At 34.1% G+C, this 18,993-nt stretch overlaps 1 protein-coding gene across 3 annotated transcripts in view; it reads left to right on the forward strand.

Annotated features, from left to right (window-relative positions):
- Positions 1–361: 361 nt before the first annotated feature.
- LOC137401755 (uncharacterized) overlaps positions 362–18,993 on the forward strand; it is a 91,309-nt gene continuing 72,677 nt past the window's right edge. Inside the window, exons 1-8 of one of the 3 annotated variants that reach the window (XM_068088227.1) lie at positions 362–545; positions 1,511–1,549; positions 1,963–1,995; positions 2,207–2,245; positions 2,999–3,037; positions 8,680–8,812; positions 9,823–9,931; positions 11,727–12,061. In XM_068088227.1, coding sequence (XP_067944328.1) covers positions 432–545; positions 1,511–1,549; positions 1,963–1,995; positions 2,207–2,245; positions 2,999–3,037; positions 8,680–8,812; positions 9,823–9,931; positions 11,727–11,781 — 561 coding nt within the window. In that variant the 5' untranslated portion in view covers positions 362–431 and the 3' untranslated portion in view covers positions 11,782–12,061. Of the gene's footprint in view, positions 546–1,510; positions 1,550–1,962; positions 1,996–2,206; positions 2,246–2,998; positions 3,038–8,679; positions 8,813–9,822; positions 9,932–11,726; positions 12,062–18,993 lie in introns of those variants that run through there. The other 2 variants (XM_068088229.1, XM_068088228.1) reach the window with 2 other exon arrangements.

Below are 18,993 nucleotides of genomic sequence, written 5' to 3' on the forward strand. Positions count from 1 at the left end.
TTGCATAAATGAGTGATTTTCCTAGAAATTTTACCACAATGTTATTATAATGAGATAATGCTCATTAAATAGGCTGAATATCTAGCTGGCCACAATCGCTAGGACTGACATATTTAGGTTAACACCAATGAATCATTCTGAATAACTCACTCTTTCTCTTCTTATAGATATGCTGATTTTTTACAGAAGATTGGTAGTAGGCTGGCAGAAATTGATCTGTATAATAATCAAGCGCAATGCAAAGATAAAGGGTGGAGCTTATATGCCGACACATTTAACACAGCGCACGCTATTGAACTATTGAACTAGAGTGGGAGGAGCTAATATTGAGGCAGAGAAGTTTTCCACTCAATGACCGAAGGCAGAGCTGAGTAGCGCTTGAAGTCTATTAGTAGCTAGTAAGAATTTTACGTGGTAATAAGAACTAGAAGATGGATGAGCTTGGTATTCCCCTTGAGATTTTTTGGGGGGCAATAGCATTGCTTGCGCTTTTTATTCTGTTAAATGCTCGAACCGAAACTACTAGAGAAGAAAACCATCACACAGTGAGTATGAAGAAATGTATATACTACTAATTGTTTGTTCAACGTCTTTTTTAATAATTAAAAATAAAAGTTCAAAACTATTTGAAAAAATTTTTATATCAAAGAAATGAAACATGGGCTGCTTCGTTTCTGGAGCATTTTAAACAATGGAAAAAGGTGTGTTCTCTTTCTTCAAAAACTAAAACTAACCAATAATAATTGTGCTCGATTATATATCAACATATTGGTTCAGCCACTTAATGTGTGCTTTGCAAGGTTAAGCTTGAGTTTAATAAGTCACCTAGATAGACTAACCAGTCAGTCGTACTGTTCCCATGGTTCAGAAGTGTTACATAATTACCAACTTCGACCTGCTCAAACTAAATAAGCTGAACTGCAAATTGGAAATCATAGCCAATATAGTAGATATTAATAAATATATCTATATTGGTAGAGAATTAGTTAGTGTACTTATCTTTGTCAGCTACTGTCAGTTTCTTGTTTACGCAGTCATCAGACTGTAGATCTCAACTACATTACGGTCCTTGGTCCTAAGGCTATCGCTATAACTACATGTAGATACACCGATGACATATAAAAATTGAGATTTTTGTATTTGAAAATTGTATATATGAGATATAATATATAAATATATTATATGTTATATATGTATTTGATATAATATATGAATATAAAGTGTCACATCAACATTTTTAGTCTTATTGCTTGGTTTATTAACGCCCCTTCACTAAGTTTATCTGATCTCTTTTGCGACTACAACCCATTATTGTAGTTTGGGTCTTTTATGGTACTCATATGCTTCTTAGCCAGATCTGGTAGCTCACTTTTTACCAGTGATCAATTGTTCAGATTTTATAGAATTGTACTTAAGAATATTTGTATTTATCTTCAGCAATTAAATGAAGTTGACACGATGCAGTTGAAAACTCTCAAATGATTAAGTTACTGTTGTATTTTCTTTTCAGTGGAGGCCTAGCTATGAGAATACTCATTACTTACGCCATGTAAGTATTCAGATGAAATCTGCTGTAGACTTACCGATAGGATCGGTTAGAGCAAGATTTAGTGACTTGTTTCTATGCAACACTGAGTTACTATGCATATTTCAACCCAGATAATTACTATCTATCCAATGACTCAATTGTAGCTCATGTAGCTTAATAGGTTAGTTTGTTGACTTGTAAATGGGTGGTTTTGAGATCAAATCTTCTGTAATGCAGATTTTTTATTGCTAGATTTCATTTGCTATAACTTGACATGATGTGTACAAAAGACTAACACAAATTTGTTTATTATCATAAACAGTTTTTTTATGACCGCACAGAAGGTTTGTATATGTCGCTTTCACATGCAACTGTTATTGTCGTTTAAATCCTCAATATCTTGGGTTCTTTCAACTTGCCATTTTATTCTGTAGAATCACAGATCGTCTGCACCTCAGTCAAATCAGGTAACGTATCCATAATTGATAGTCAAATCAGGTAACGTATCCATAATTGATAGTCAAATCAAGTAATGTATCCATTATTGATGCTTTTGCATTTTAAATAATTTTGTTGATAGTATATACATAATATATGTTATGTCTTCAACTATAGTTCACAAGTGATAAAATAAAACTCTGCAATTATTCAAGTCCAATTCTTTACATTTATTTTCAGAATTGGGTGTCCAGACATGATGATTATAAAGCGGGTTATGTAAGTATTCTTATTAAATCCTTAGACAACAAGGACATAATTTTGGAATATTTTTAAAGTCATTTTTTTTAATACGATCTTCATTTCAAAATTCAATATTTTACTGTTCGAGACTACCAGCTTAGTAATCAGCACTTTCACTATCTCTTTCGATGTGTATGCATTCAACTCAAGTCAGCCAATCATATTTATAGTAGACTCCAGTCAACCAATCACATCTATAATAGTAGACTCCAGTCAACCAATCATATCTGTAGTAGACTCAAGCCAGCCAATCATATCTAACAATATGATGATTGAGCAGAACCAACTATTATCAAGTGTTGACAATGTATCAACCAGTTAAACTCTGTTGGTAGTAGTGCGGTATGTTAGCAGTGAGAATATTAGTTTAATCTTTTGAACCTTGATAGCTGGTGTGCCATCATGCATATTGCTCCGTTTATAGCTGCTGTTTCTAAGTAACAATGCAGTCCAATCAAACTAATTATTGCTTACAGTTTTAGACTGAGAGTTTTACTTCAGTTCTTCACTGTATTTTATTATCTATATCAACTTTATTCGTTATTATAACAATTTTTTGATGATGTTGCAAAAAAATATTAATATGACTCATTTGTCGTTATGTCATGGATGATTGTGACACAGATGAAGAATTATGCGATACTAAATCCAAAAACAAAAATGAACAGGTGAATATCTCATCAGTCAACCTTGAATAAAACCTGAGTGAATTATCAATATATTTTACAGAGAGAAACCAGCAATCGTGAACTTATTGGATTACATCATGTAAGTATTATAAAAGAACCTACTTCCCAACTCTGCCTGGTTGGAAGTCTTGACACTTTTCTTATTGCCACCAACTCCAAGACCACAAATGGTCGTGACAATCATATACTATAATATATATATATATATATATTATATGATTATATATATATATATATTATATGATTATATATATACATTATGTGATTATATATATGTATTATGTGATTATATATATATATATATATATATATTATATGATTATATATGTATATATTATATGATTATATATATATATATTATATGATTATATATAATCATATAATATATAATCATGTAATATATAATCCTGTAATATATAATCATGTAATATATAATCATGTAATATATATATATTACATATATATTATATTATATATATATATATTCCCAATATTCTAGTTCCCAATATATATATATATATATATTATATATATATTGGGAACTGAAAACCTTTATGACTGTTTACTACTTAAAGTTTCATGGTTGTTACAACTCATCAGGTAAAACTAAAATGATCTGAAGCTTATGTGATTGTATGCAAAAACACATCAAGTAACGTAAAGATTAAAGCCAGCTATGTATAATGCAACAATTTAATTTGTTCATGTCACAGCATTGCAAATCAAGTGCTTATTAGAATGCCTGAACTTTGACACAAGCTCGTTTCGTGAGTTTAAACTTGCAAGCTCAGGTTTGTATAGAATGAAGTACTTCTCGCAAATGCACAAATTACAGCGTTTACTGGTCTTATTGTAACTACTCACTTTGTTCAATACTCTCCACTTGATGTCATACTGAATGGACCGATCTTTAAGCTGCCATATATAACTACTTAGCTTTGTTGATGTTCGTTTTGATGGATTGTTGAAGCTGCTACGATGGTTGTAGTATCTTTGCTTGAATGGGCTCTCTCTTAGGCCAACATATGTTTGTTTGGCAGCATCATGTTCGTTGGTCATAACATTACTGTAGCCTGATAGATGACAGAACCGGACGTGCATGCATTTGGCAATGGACATGTATCTTTGTTTCGACAGTTGCATGTTGCTGTTGGCTTTTCGTTTGATAGTTGCCCTCTATATCTATTGACCTTCTAACTTTAGCTTTAGACTTTGCTACCAATTATGAGACTATAACATCTGATGAGCGCAGAATAATCTTGCACACCAAAAAGCCCTAGTATATTATAATGATCATGAAGCATGGGGGAAATCAGGACATGCAGACTGCTTTGATGTGGCAATGGGTTATTATGATGGAACAGAAACGTGCGAACTGGTTGGCTGATTTATGCTACATCAGATAAACCCGATCAAAAAAGAGACTTTTGGATTATACCAAGATGATGGACTTGGTGTAGCGAGAGCAACTCCTAAACAAACTGAGAAGCTCAAGAAAGATTTGTGCACATTATTCCGTTGTTATGGGCTAAAAATAACTGTAGATGCAAATAAAACACTATTGACTTTTTGGATATAGCCTTAGATCAACAAAATGATAAATGAATGAGTGAAAATGCTGTAATTTGTGCATTTAGGAGAAGTACTTCATTCTATACAAACATGAGCTTGCAAGTTTAAACTCACAAACCGAGCTTATGTCAAAGTGCAGGCATTCCAATAAGCATTTGATTTGCAATGCTGTGACATGAACAAATTAAATTGTTGTATTATATATAGCTGGCTTTAATCTTTAGGCTACTTGATGTGTTTTTCCATACAGTCACATGAGCTTCAGTTCATTTCAGTTTTACCAGATGAATTGTAACCACCATGAAACTTTAAGTAGTAAACAGTTTTAAAAGTTTTCAGTTCCTAATATATTTCATATATATACATATATTTACATATATATATATATATATATATATATGTAGAGATATTTACATACATACATGTACACATATTTATATATAAATATATATATTTCTATAAATATAAATAATATGTATATATATTATGTTTCTATAAATATATATATATTTCTATAAATATATATTACATGTTTCTATAAATATATATATAAATATATATATATACACATAAATATATTACAACATAGCACAAGTGTCAGCCATAAGCATTGCTACTGTGAACTGATGGTCCATTTCATCCAGTGGTTAATGTATGCTCCTTTTGTACCCTTGCCTCTGTGGTAAGCTCTGCCTTTTTTAAGTGCAGCTCTGCTTTTCATAAGCGCTCCCGCTTGTGTGTACGTGATACCCATGTCGGCACTATCTGTGATAGCGATGTCTTTAATATTGATAGTCAGGCTGGCCTCAGCCTTGATAACAGTGAACCTATTACATTGATAGAGTGGGTTCATTGTGTGTCACGCTCTTAGGCCACAGTTACAGTGTGCTATAAAAGATTACTACATGCCCAATTTGAATTCCCAGCTTTCTTTTTCATAGAACAAAATATAAAAGGCTGGTAGCTATACGAAATTAGTATAAACACCAAAAATCTTTTTTTCAAAATTTGTAGAAAAAAGTGATGTAGTCTCAATAAGTAGAGTTTACTGTCGGTCACATCTTAGGGGAGCGAGTTGTGTATTGCCGTGTGGAACTAAATGGTAGGAACATAAATAAAACTAATGACTGCTGGATCAGCTAATTATAGCGGCAGCACTGAGTTTCACCGATCAAAAACAAGCAATGTTGTTATAATAGTTCTTATTCATTCACTAGCCAAATGTTCGACCTTGCATGGGTGTTAAAAGAGGCTTATAAACAGTGACAAGTAATGCAGTTGCTTGCCACTTTTTATTAGCCTGGCCCCCACCAATGGCTAATTTGAGTAAGCTAGTAAGCCAACTTACTGCAAGAGCAAGCTGTAGTGACGTTGCGTAACGCAGAGTAATATGTGTATTTTAACCCAGATAACAGCTTATATCGCCCAAGTAATCCAATGCATCTCTCGTAGCTTAAGTGGTCAGGTAATTGCCTAGTGAATCGGAGGTTCTGAGACCAAATCTTCCGTGACACAGATTATGCGTTGTTAGGTAGTAACCGCCATAGATGAACAGACTGCATTACAGATGACAGTTTTAAGATTTGTATACATAGACCAGCATTCCAATAGTTCTTGTTTGCTGTTTAAACATGGTAACTGAATACAGAACAGTATTCATCCTTTATCACTAAACAGTCTCTCTCTATTTGGCCTTAAATCGGTTTTGTACTGAGGGTGACACTTGAGTCAGGCATAGGGAAGCCATCTCAGTATCATCCCAATGGAATGCAAGCGACTGAAAAAAGATCATTACAAGAGACCTGACTATGGCGGAATACTCTTAACTAATGTTATCTAATCACAGATTCTTTGACTGTTTCCATTTCGATCTTTCAACCAATTTGCACCAATATTTGGAATTGTCTACTCTTTTGAAAATAAAACTGCTGTCAACTTTAGTGTTTGGCTTGTATTTGTAAATTTTGTATTTGTTGCGTTGCTGAGTATTCAGACATTAATTATTAGATCTACATATTGAAATTGCTTGTTGTTTAATTTTTTACAGAGCAGTATTCATCCTTTATCACCAAACAGTTTCTCTCGATGGATCTGTAAAAAACTCATTCTTAAAACATGGTAACTGAATACAGAACAGTATTCATCCTTTATCACTAAACAGTTTCTCTCAATGGTTCTGTAAAAAACTATTTCTTATTTTTAAGGTACTAAAACGTGTGGTTTCAGATTTTGGTTTATGAAAATGCGAGTTAACAGAATGCTTTATTTTAAGTTGTGTTTACTTTACCAATAAGTTATAATATAATGAGTTGTAGGCTATCTATGTGAGTCTCTAGTATTTCTAAACAGCAAATTAACCTGGGCACATTTGCAGAATTGCTTATCCGCACACCCCGAGGAGCCTTCCTAGAATTACTTTTCATGAAAACTGAATTGTTGGACTCGCCAATTCAGCTTTTTCATTCTAGACTCTCAAAAACAGTCATTCAGTTTGATTCAGAATTGTTTATTGTGTTTTGAATTCAAGATTGCAAAGTCTGCCATCTATCCATTATTAGCTTTTTAGAGATTTTTCACAAAAGTTTGCGTTATAATGTAAAGTCAGTCGGTAAACAGGATAAATTCTCGATGTTCAATGAAAGTAGAAGATTAAAGTTTATAGACTGTGAGCTTAAAATAAAGCATTCTGTTAACTCACATTTTGATAAACCAAAATCTGAAATCTCACGTTTTAGTACCTTGTAAAATAAGAAATAGTTTTTACAGATCCATTGAGAGAAACTGTTTAGTGATAAAGGATGAATACTGCTCTGTAAAAAATAAAAAAACAAGCAATAGCAATATGTAGATCTAATAATTAAAGTGTGAATACTCAGCAACGCAACAAATACAAAATTTACAAACACAAGCCAAACACTAAAGTTGACAGCAGTTTTATTTTCAAAAGAGCATACAATTCCAAATATTGGTGCTAACCGGTTGAGAGATTGAAATAGACACAGTCAAAGGATCTGTGATTAAATAACATTAGTTAACAGTATTCCGCCATAGTCAGGTCTCTCGTCATGATCTTCTCCAGTCGCTTGCATTCCATCCGGAGGATAATGAGATAGCTTCCCTTTGTCTGACTCAAGTGTCACCCTCAGTACAAAACCGATTTAAAGCTAATTAATCTTACTGACATCCCATTACAGGACTTCAGCTAGTTCCCTGTCAACTGACAGGTCAAAGCGCTATCCACTACACAACAGATGCTTCTTTCATAACATGTGGTTCCTCCTATTTCTTAGTTTCCTATCCAACCTCTTTGGTTCTTCTTCATTGAAGAATTGGGAGAGGGCAGAGTTTTTTCATGAATGCGGATACGCACGTGTTATTTCTTATCTATGTATAAATAAATTTAGAGTGCAGATTGTACATTCAATAAAGTTGAAATGCAATATATATACAAATAAAGACTGCTGATTGCAAGGATGGAGCAAACAACGCTAAATCTACATTGTATTCATTAATAGTTTTCTAGCGTGAACATAGTCAAGTCATACGTTGTCTGTAAGCTTAGAAAGTTTTCCTCCACTAGATGCCAATCAGATTTTTTAATTCTAAAGACGCTTGGAAATGGCTACTCTATGATATTATGAAACGATTTTATTAATCTGCACAAGCTATTGGTACTCTAGTTGAAAGCATAATAATACAGCGCCAGCCTCTATTTGAGCCCTGTCTCCGATTGACTGCCACTATGGAGAAAAGTTAGAAAAATAGAGCATTCTGGCGTTCACTTAGAGGTTTTATGGTTCATAGGAAAAAAACTTTTGATTACAATGTTGGGGCACACAATGCCAAATCTATTCGTTAACTTTTTTAATGTAAGCTTAAACACACCTCGTGTTGTCAGTAAGCTTAAAAAGTTTTCCTCCAGTAGGGGCCTATCAAATGTTACATTTTAAACTCAGAAAATACATGACATTGGCTACACTACTTTATTATAAAAGGGTTTCATCAATCTGCACGAGTTTTTAATACTCTAGTTGAAGGTAGCGGCTGTATGATGATGTCTGACCAACAAATTAGTTTTACTGCCTGCTTGATGTTGTCATCTCTCAACTGTTGGAAGTTCAAAAACAGATTTCCTAATCTATAATTAAGGTGAGGAATGAGCACAGGCAGGTGTATACAGATAATAACAGAAATCGGTCCCGACGTGAACTCGACCTGCATGGACTCTTCCAATATGAAGCCCTCAATGTTGTGGATGAATGCCTCAGGACACTTAAGGAAAGTATGATTTTGGACAAGACTGCATTTTTAGTTTTTACATTGCCGTGCATATGTTTCAGCTCAAACAGCTGTTGGGTTTTATTGTCAGCTCACCAGAAGTTGATTGAATAATGCATTTTAAATGTTTTAAAAATATTTTGCAATTTGGTTGGAGTTTTAGAAATACGCAATTCAACTACTGCTAATAAGCTGACCTTTTTGATAAAACCTGAAAAAGAAACTTTGCTGCATTTAATGGTTTGAAATTAGTTTTCCAGCAAACTAAAATTAAACATATAGTTTTACTATTCATAAGGTACTACTGCTGTTTTGCTTTATTTTCACCTCAATAGGAATTGATTGAGTAATGTGTTTTAGAAATTGATTGATTGATTGATTGTGTTTTAGAAATTTTTAAATGAAATATATTTGTAATTTAGGTGGAGTTTTAGATGTAAGAAATTCAACTAATACTAAGAAACTGATCGCTTTTGATGAATCCAGAAAAAAACTGCTTTGCTGCGGTTTATAGTTTGAAAACAGTTTTCAGTAAACTGAAATAAAACGTACAGTGGTAGCACACACCAAGTAACAAGGAAACACTGGGCAGAAGTAGCAGTTGTTTTAATCTGATTTTTATAAAACATTAACTATAATTATTATATATCAGAATAATAGCAATAAACACACACAGCTGTTTATTGCAATTGTCAATTTTTAAAAGATTTTACGCATTTGTTACTGACAAATTTTTTGTAATTTGATTTTCTGGTGACTCATTTGTCTTGTTTTTTTGTCTTGTTGGTTGTTTCTGTAAGCAGTTACATTTTTAGCTAGTAGTAGTACTAGTAGCTAGTAGTAGAAGTAGCTAGTAGTAGAAGTAAAAAACTTGTGTTACGAGGTCATATCAACTTTCACTGTCAGCATTTCAGTGTTTGTGGATCATGATCCCTCACAGCTTCATATAGTCAAAAATCTATTTGATTTGCTGTAAACCCATCAGAATGAGAAAATACAATTTTCTTTCTCTAGAAGGATGTAGAACTGCTGTTATCATTACTGGAAAAGGAAACAACAGTAAAGGTGGCATCGCTGTTCTTAAGCCAGCAGTAAAAGATTATTTGCAAGACAACCAATATCTGTGAGTTTCTGTACAATTGTTTAAATGACAAATAGATTTCTAATGTTAAGTCATCCTTGAAAGATCAGCCATAGTTACCAAAGACCTCTAACTGAGCGCCACCTCTACTTGAATGCCACCTCCATTTGACCGCCACTTTGACGATATTTGATCTTTATGAACCCATAATATCAAATGATCAGTAAAAGAGTGTACACAAAATCGTGTTAATAGTGAATCATTTACATTAATAACATTAATAACATTAACATTAATCAATTCTCTTGTTGTCCATCTCTAAAGCTTTTTGCTTTTTTTTCATTGAAACTTTAAAAGCAACTCCATAGAAATAATTAAAAACTCTCTTAGACTAATAGTAGTTTCTTGTTTAACGCGATCTTGACACTTCGAAGTACACAAATAAAAACCGGTGTAGATTTACAATGGTAGATGAACCATAGAAATAATTAATACAATGCAACTGTCTCAGGCTAATAGTAGTTCTATGATCAATGTAGTCTTGATACTTTCATGTACATATATAAAAAACAGTTTGCAAGTTTTGGACCAAAGGTTAAGTTTAGCGAGCAAAACTTTTGTGCTATACATTTGTGCTAAATGCAACGTGTAAAGGTTCTTGCTCTGTCAAAAAGTTATTTATACACTAATATCGACTAGTTCAGCAATACAGACAAATTGAGGGCAGATGACATTGTAGAAAGTATTGGACAACCAGAAGATGATCGTGCTTCTGAAAGCATTCATCAGAACGCAGCAATCCTACCAAACTATGCCAATATTTGTGTTTTAAAAATGTTAATTTTTGTTTCTGCATGTAACATAAGTATGGTTCATTTATGTCACTTGTTTGTGAACATATATTTGTAGCATTTGGTAGATTATTATTATTATATAACTTATAAATTGCATATTATTTGAGAGCATCATTGTGGTAATCTGTTCATGCAATTGATCGACATTCGTAACTTCTCTTGGATTGCAAATAAAACACTAGTTTTGGCTGCAAATTGTAGCAAATATATCAATGAGTGCAATTAACATTTATGAAATATTGGTAACTATAAATAAAAAATAACAATATGTCTTCAAACTTATACAGGCAAAATATAGGCAACATTCACTTCGCCTGTAAAAGGGTTAAATTTAACTTCTCAAAATTTTGACAAGCCACTTACAAAATCAACTGCCAGCCTCTATTTGAACGCCACCTTAAAGTGAGCACCGTTATAAAAAAAGGGTTGAAAGATAGAGCGCCATGGCATTCAATTAGAGGTTTAACTGTAATTAGTCACTCTTGGTTTATTATCAAGTCAGAGTTAAGTGTTCACTAGATGTTTATTATCAAGTCAGAGTTAAGTGTTCACTAGCGGTTTATTATCAAGTCAGAGTTAAATGTTCACTAGATGTTTATTATGAAGTCAGAGTTAAGTGTTCACTATCTTTTTATTGTCAAGTCAGAGTTACGTGTTCACTAGATATTTATTATCAAGTCAGAGTTAGGTGTTCACTATCTTTTTGTTATCAAGTCAGAGTTAAGTGTTCACTAGCTGTTTATTATCAAGTAAGAGTTAAGTGTTCACTAGCTGCATATTATCAAGTCAGATTTATGTGATCACTAGCTGTTTATCATGAAGTCCCAGTTACATGTACTTTCCAACTCTGCCCAGTCTTAGCCCTTGTTGCTACCAGCCCTGAGCCTTTACAATAATAAGTGGTCATTGCTATCGTAAGGTACACATCCTTGTACACAAGTATATGTGTACATTTATTTATGTCTATGCTGTATGTATTTTAGGTTCACAGAACAGCCTGGTGGAGGATCCTTTGAGGTGTTACTTTGCAAGAGATAACAATGAAGCATGCTGCAAAGGAAGTGGTTAAAAGACTGCATTCAAATCACTGAGACCCCAGCATTATGTAGTTATGCTGTAAGAAAATACAGTATTTTGATACAGTATTTGATTCTATGCTGTTAACTAGTTGCTAAATGTATTTTATTGTGATATCTGTTCATAATTTATTGAGAGTAGAGGTGAATAGACTCAGTTTAATACAGTGTCTAGCAATATATTATGACTGAGTAGATAATAGGTATTGTGTGGTAAGATATATAATATAGTTGGAGTGAAACTGATAGCCTCATGAGTTTTTATCTGATGACTTCTTTGGAGTGAACATCTCTACCAAAACTGATTTGACTATCGTGTTATACAACCATTCTAGCTTGACGGTCTTTTTACAACCAGCTAACAATACTAAATCAACATCAAAAACGTGAAACTAGATATGATAAAGCTATCAGTAATGTTCATATGAAATATTAGGAGAGGTTTGATAGATGACCTTGAGCAGCAGGTTTGCCTCCTGAGCATAGACTGAAATCTTTCATCCCGGTTATTCATAGAACCTGTTTTCGCCAGACTCAAGGTAACATTTCCCATTTGTGCACCCAGGGACCCGAGAAGCAGAGCCTTTAGCGTTTAGTGAGCTCCATATGTATCTACATGATTTCTCCTTTTAACTAAGGTCGGTGGTTAACAGTGCTTGTGATGTGAGCATAAACTAAAAACTACATACCAGCAGCCTCTGCGTAAGTTTGAGAATAGTGTACAAATCCACCAGTCACTAGATCTCTACTTATCTGATTTATTCTTTAAGAAAACTAAAACAAACTGGTTTTCAAGGTACACCATCATCCTTTCTACATAAGTTATCACATATTTCACCCAAACAGAATAATCTGATTACTGTTTTTTATGTTGCCAGATTACTAAGTGTTTTTTTCTGTTTGCTAGGTCATCATATTTGAATAAAGTATAAATGAAACATTTATGATATTTTTCTTATATAAGTTATTTTAATGAACAGGCTTGCAAAAGTGGAAATATGTCAACTAAAGTGATTGTTACTTTCATATTGTGGAGGATTTTACCGTGCCACTTTCACGGCTACCCACAAGTCGAGTAAATCACGAAGACCGAGTTGTTATTTGAGCATACAATGTATATTGCAGTCGGTGCCACGCTCTGCGCCCCCGCGCTCTTCTTTGCATCTTTGTTCAAGAGTATGCCTGTTTACTGGGGGTCGACTGCATGCCTCAGCATGGTCTGCCAGTAGCATGGAATAATGTCTCGTTGTTCTTTTCTAGCCGAGAGTATGCCTGTTATTGGGAATCGACTGCGTGCATCAGCACAGTCGGTCAATAGCAGGGATTAACGTTTCGGTAAAGTTATCTTATTATGAGGCCTTCACCAATCCGGTGTGTCCGAGCGAAGTAACAGAAAAGTCGCCAGTCGGATCAAGTGTGCTTCTTCTGTCGGAGTGCTAGCTAACCCCGGTGTGCTCAATCGATGCTTATAAGCAAGGTCGGCAGCCGAGATCAGGTTTGCTCCTCGTAGTGCTTACTCGGTTGTTGTGGATTCGGGCCAAGTATTCCACTGCAGCCACTAGTGTGAAGGATTTTACCGTGCCACTTTCACGGTTATCTACAAGCCGAGTAAATCACGAAGACCGAGTTGTTATTTGAGCATACAATGTATATTTACATGATAAATAGATTTGTATTAATACAACAAGGTCAAGCATGCATACATAATTGATAAACAGTATGAGAATATAGTGTCTATCGCATGCAGGGTGCTGCGCTGCTCTGCCTGCCTTTCCAATCGCCCTTCCTTTTATCTTCTTCGCTCCGCCCACTTGCGGTTTCGATTCCCGCCGTAACATTTTGTGGCTACGTGATTCACGTCACTCCTATCCTTATTGCTAGCCCAGCCTTCGGGCAAGAGGGGGAAGCCCGGCCCGGCCTGTCAATTGACCATCACAGGCTCTGCTCGCGATGTTCTTTCCTCACAATATCTTTTAATGCTGCTGTACTGGGTTAGCAGTCATGCGGGAACATCCGATAGGAATTTAGTAAAAGTTTGTTCAGATTTCACATATACAAAATTCTTGTTTGAGGGTCTTAAAGGTTGACTTGCAATAAAGTTGGCATTACAGTTATTTGGTATCAAAAGATTCACCATGTCTTACTCTGCTATGTTTTAGGTGCAAAATCTGTGAAAATATGATTACAAGCTCTTAAAAGCTCAAAACCGAACAATTAAATCGAAATCAAAGTTAAATCGTAATTTAAATCGGAATTCGAAATAATTCTAAATTTCTAAATTCCCCCATCTTGAAACCGCTGTAGATGGAAATCAGTTTAATTCTTTGACCTAGTCAGTCCATTTGGTTGTTGTTTTGACACGTGATGTTCTAACGTGAATTGAAAGGCCAATGAAAGGCTCAATGCAAAAGATCTCGCAGTACTAGTTTATGACAAACTCGGATTTTACCGGAAAGCCCATATCAAATATAGATGCTCGCTACTTTCCAGTTTTGTTTTGGCTTGGTCTAATCGTTTAGTCGTAATCGGATCATGCGACTCATACTTTCAGCCAAACAGCGTGGATAATTTCTGCAGCACTTTTTGATTATCACAGGTAACCAACAGGCTCGTCATATTTATCAGAGAATGATATGCACTCCTTCGAGCTAAGGTTAAAAAATTAAACAAATTTTCACGTTAGATTATAAGATATCAGTGCCGAAAGTGACAGCATTACAATGAGGATGAATTAGAAGCATAAGGACAATATACATGGTTTTATTGAATGTGTGAAGTATATTTGTAAAATAATTTTGGCGAATGAGGTTGCATGAAAGTTTAAACAGAAGCCATCTACGTCAACTACGTCCCATTTGAGCCATTTCGGAAAGAGATTCTAATCTACGGCAGATTTGTGATGGCGACAATTAACTGTTCATTTTTGAGCTTTTCGAGCTTGTAATCACATTTCCACATATTTTGCTCTACAACGCAACAAAGTAAGACATGGTGAATCTTTTGATACCAAATAAGAGTAATGTGAATTTTGTTGCAAGTCAACATTTGAGCAATCTCATTGCTTTACAGAATAATATCTGTTTATCTCAAAGTGCAACTATAAATTTTATTTGATTTAAAAGCTGAAATACTTTCAAAAACACATTTTCCTTTACAGAGATCTCTTTCTCTGTAGTTTCCTAATTATTCAAGTCAAATACCAGAGTGAGTGGTCAGCTTTTTACACGTCTTCTCAAATCTGTTTTCAACAATAGAGCTTTAACTGCCGCAATTTTGGAGCTGGAATTTTTCAGCAGAGGCATGATATAAACACCTACCTTGAGATTGGTTTCGCATTTCTTCAACTTTTGCTTATAAGCCTTTGCTCCATGGTTCTGCACTTTGTTCTGCACCTTATAAAAACAACGGTTTTTACACCTATGTAAATGATTTATCATTACCACAGAAGGTCTGCCACTTTGTTTTGTGTTGAAATATGGATATGCTTAAAATTTAATAAGGCATTAGTTGAATGCCTCACAAGAAGTTGTATTGTTTCTATTTTTAACCAACCGTCCAACATTATATACAGCTCTGATCAACATCAGAAACAGAAATTAAATCATATGAATTTAGGCAGCTTTTATGTAGCTTCAGGTGTCAGTTTGTACTAACTTTTATTGTAGGCAAATTCCTTCTAATAATAACATTATTTCTTTTTTATTGTTGCAATATGTTTTTATGGATCAAGCCAACCTTTTTATTAACAGAGAACAAGTCAGGAAATATCTATGTCAGTTGCTTGAAACATTGCTTGACAGTCTTTGACTATTATTACTAGCGAAATTGAATTGCTATGTTGTGGATGCTGGTAGCTACATGTAAATGTAAATGATTGTAAATTTTATTGTAAATTGTAAATGATTTTAGAAATTTTGCTGAAAAAAATGGTCCTTTTCCGCTAAAAAAGTAACAAACTTCATCTAATTCTATGTGAAGCAGAGTATAAATGTTTTAGCGCCATAACTTACACATCAAAGTAAAGCATTATAATACAAGATTATTGATATTTGCGGACAAAAAGAAGCACCAGATTTTCAGCCTTGTATAAGCTGGAGAGAAGCTGTTTAGAATCCTCAAATATATTGATACACAGAATGGTGGCTGCTCGATGAAGATGAAGTTGCTTATCCTAAAAAAAAAATTAGCACACCACTTCCATTATAATAAAATGTTATTGCTACTTACAGAATAAATAAAGTTCTGCCATTTACAGCTAGTGAACCAGCTAAGTGCTAGCTAAATAATTGATAAATGATGCAACTGACTTCAAAATAGTTTGTAAATACCTTGCGACTCGTCATTTTATGAATGTATTTTAGATTATGTTCCATGGATTCCTTGCTTGTGTTAAAAACTGCTAAAAAGCAGATAATTGCTTTCTCTCCAAAAAGTCTCATTTTGTGTGCTAATAAATTTTTATTGCAGATGAAGCTTTTAGCTTTGGATATCACAATATTCCAACAAGCTAATGCAATTTTATCTTAAAAAACACTAAAAAATCAGGCAGAATACTCAGAAATATTGAAGCTCAAAATGATAGTTGCTTTATGATGCCAGAGTTACTTAACCTCATATTGTCATATTGTTATCAAAATATCAACATGATATTACTGAGGACATCAATGTGATATTACAAGTGACATCAGAAAAATATTACCAGTAACATCAGAATAATTACTAGTGACATCAGCATGATGTTACTAGTAATATCAGCATGATATTACCCATGACATCAACATGATATTACTGGTGACATCGGCATTATATTACTAGGGACATCAAAATGGTATTACCAGTGGCAGTGGCATGATATTACTAGTGACATCGGCATGATATTACTAGAGACATCAGCTTGCTATTACTGGTGACATCAGCATGATAATACTGGTGACATCAGCATGATATTACTAGTGACATCACTATGATATTACTAGTGACATTAGCATACAATTACTAGTAACATCAGTATGGTATTACTAGTGACAACAGCATGATATTACTAGTGAAATCAACATGAAATCACTAGTGACACCAGCATAATATTACTAGTGGCATCAGCATGGTATTACTAGTGACATAAGCATGATATTACTAGTGACATCAATATGAAATTACTAGTGACGCTAGCATACAATTACTAGTGACATCAGCATGAAATTACCAGTGACTTCAGCAAGATATTACTAGTGACATCAGCATAATATCACTAGTGACATAAACATGATATTACTAGTGGAATCAGCATCTTATTACTAGCGATATCGGCATTATATTACTTTTAACATCAGCATAATATTACTTGTGAGGTTAGCATACAATTACTGGGGATATCAGCATGATATTACTGGTGATATCAGCATGATATTACTAGTGATATCAGCATGATATTACCCATGACATCAACATGATGTTACAAGTGACATCGGCATAATATTACTAGTGACATCCATATGATATTACTAGTGACATCAGGAAGAAATCACTAGTTACATTAGCATGATATTACTAGTGACACCAGCATGATATTACTAGCGACATCAGCATGATATTACTAGTGACATCAGCATTGTATTACTAGCGACATCAGCATGATATTACTAGTGAAATCAGCATGATATCACTATTGACATCAGCATGACGTTACTAGTGACATCAGCATGATATTACTAATGACGTCAGCAAGATATTGCTAGTGACATCAGAATTATAATATTACTAGTAACATCAGCATTATATTACTTTTAACATCAGCATAATATTACTTGTGACGTTAGCATACAATTACCGGGGATATCAGCATGATGTTTCTTGGGACATCGGTATAGTATTACTAGTGACATCAGCATGATATTACTAGTGACATTATTATGATATTACTAGTGACATCAGCACAATATTACCTGTGACATCAGCATGATATTACTAGTGACATTAGCATGATATTACTGGTGACATCAGCATGATATTATTAGTGACTTCAGTATGATATTACTGGTGAAATAAGTATGATATTACTGGTGACATCAGCATGATATTACTAGTGACATCCGCATTATATTACTACTGACATCAGCAAGATATTGCTAGTGACATCAACATGATATTACTGGTGACATCGGCTTGATATTACTAGTGACATCCACATTATATTACTACTGACAACAGCAAGATATTAATAGTGACATCAACATGATATTACTAATGACATCAGCATGACATTACTAATGACTTCAGTATGATATTACTGGTGCCATAAGCATGATGTTACTGGTGACATCAGCATGATATTACTAGTGACATCAGCATGATATTACTAGTGACATTAGCATGATATTATTAGTTACATCAGCATAATTTTACTAGTGACATCAGCATAATGTTACTAGTGACATTCGCATAATGTTATACTAGTAACTGTAGCTGTAACAGGTTACGAGTAGGGGTATGCGTCTACGGGTGCAATAGGACTACACACAATTCTTAGAGGTTGAATAGATTATTTCATTACACGTGCCAGTTCTTGGTATGCACCGTGAAAGCTAAAATAAAAGTCATAACGTTATGATTAAAATACGTAAAAATCGACAAGAATGAGATAAGAAATACGCTTTTATAAAAAAAAGGATTAGTAGTTACCTTTTGCCCTTTATTGATCTGGTACGGCTAGGTTTATGTTAGTTTATAATCATGTATGAGTTTTCTCGCCGTAGTGGTTTCTAACTAATAAAGAAAACAGATTTTAAGAAATATTAATGCACAAATAATTCAAGTTGGTTAAAAAGATTAAATGGTACATACCTTGTACTTGAGAAAAGAGCGGTATAGTTGTCCAATACACGGTATACTAACACAACCAAACTACAGAGACCGGTGTAACCAACTGATCTGCTCTAGATGAAAAGTGTAGATAATCCTAAGCCGTTCCGCATGACTCACCCAGAAAATGGCAGTGAAATTATCGGCCAACACCGACCCGTGACCAGACGCATCGCAGCGGCGAAAGCGCACCCAAGCCAAATAGTTTCACTGCACCACTCACACGCATTGACTCAGCATTGTTAGCTTCGTTAAGGCATAAATGTTTACATACTTAAAGTCACAAGGTTGAGTCGTTTTTTCTTTTTATTAACTA

Source organism: Watersipora subatra, chromosome 8, assembly GCF_963576615.1.
Source record: "Watersipora subatra chromosome 8, tzWatSuba1.1, whole genome shotgun sequence".
In the NCBI taxonomy this organism is placed as follows: domain Eukaryota; kingdom Metazoa; phylum Bryozoa; class Gymnolaemata; order Cheilostomatida; family Watersiporidae; genus Watersipora; species Watersipora subatra.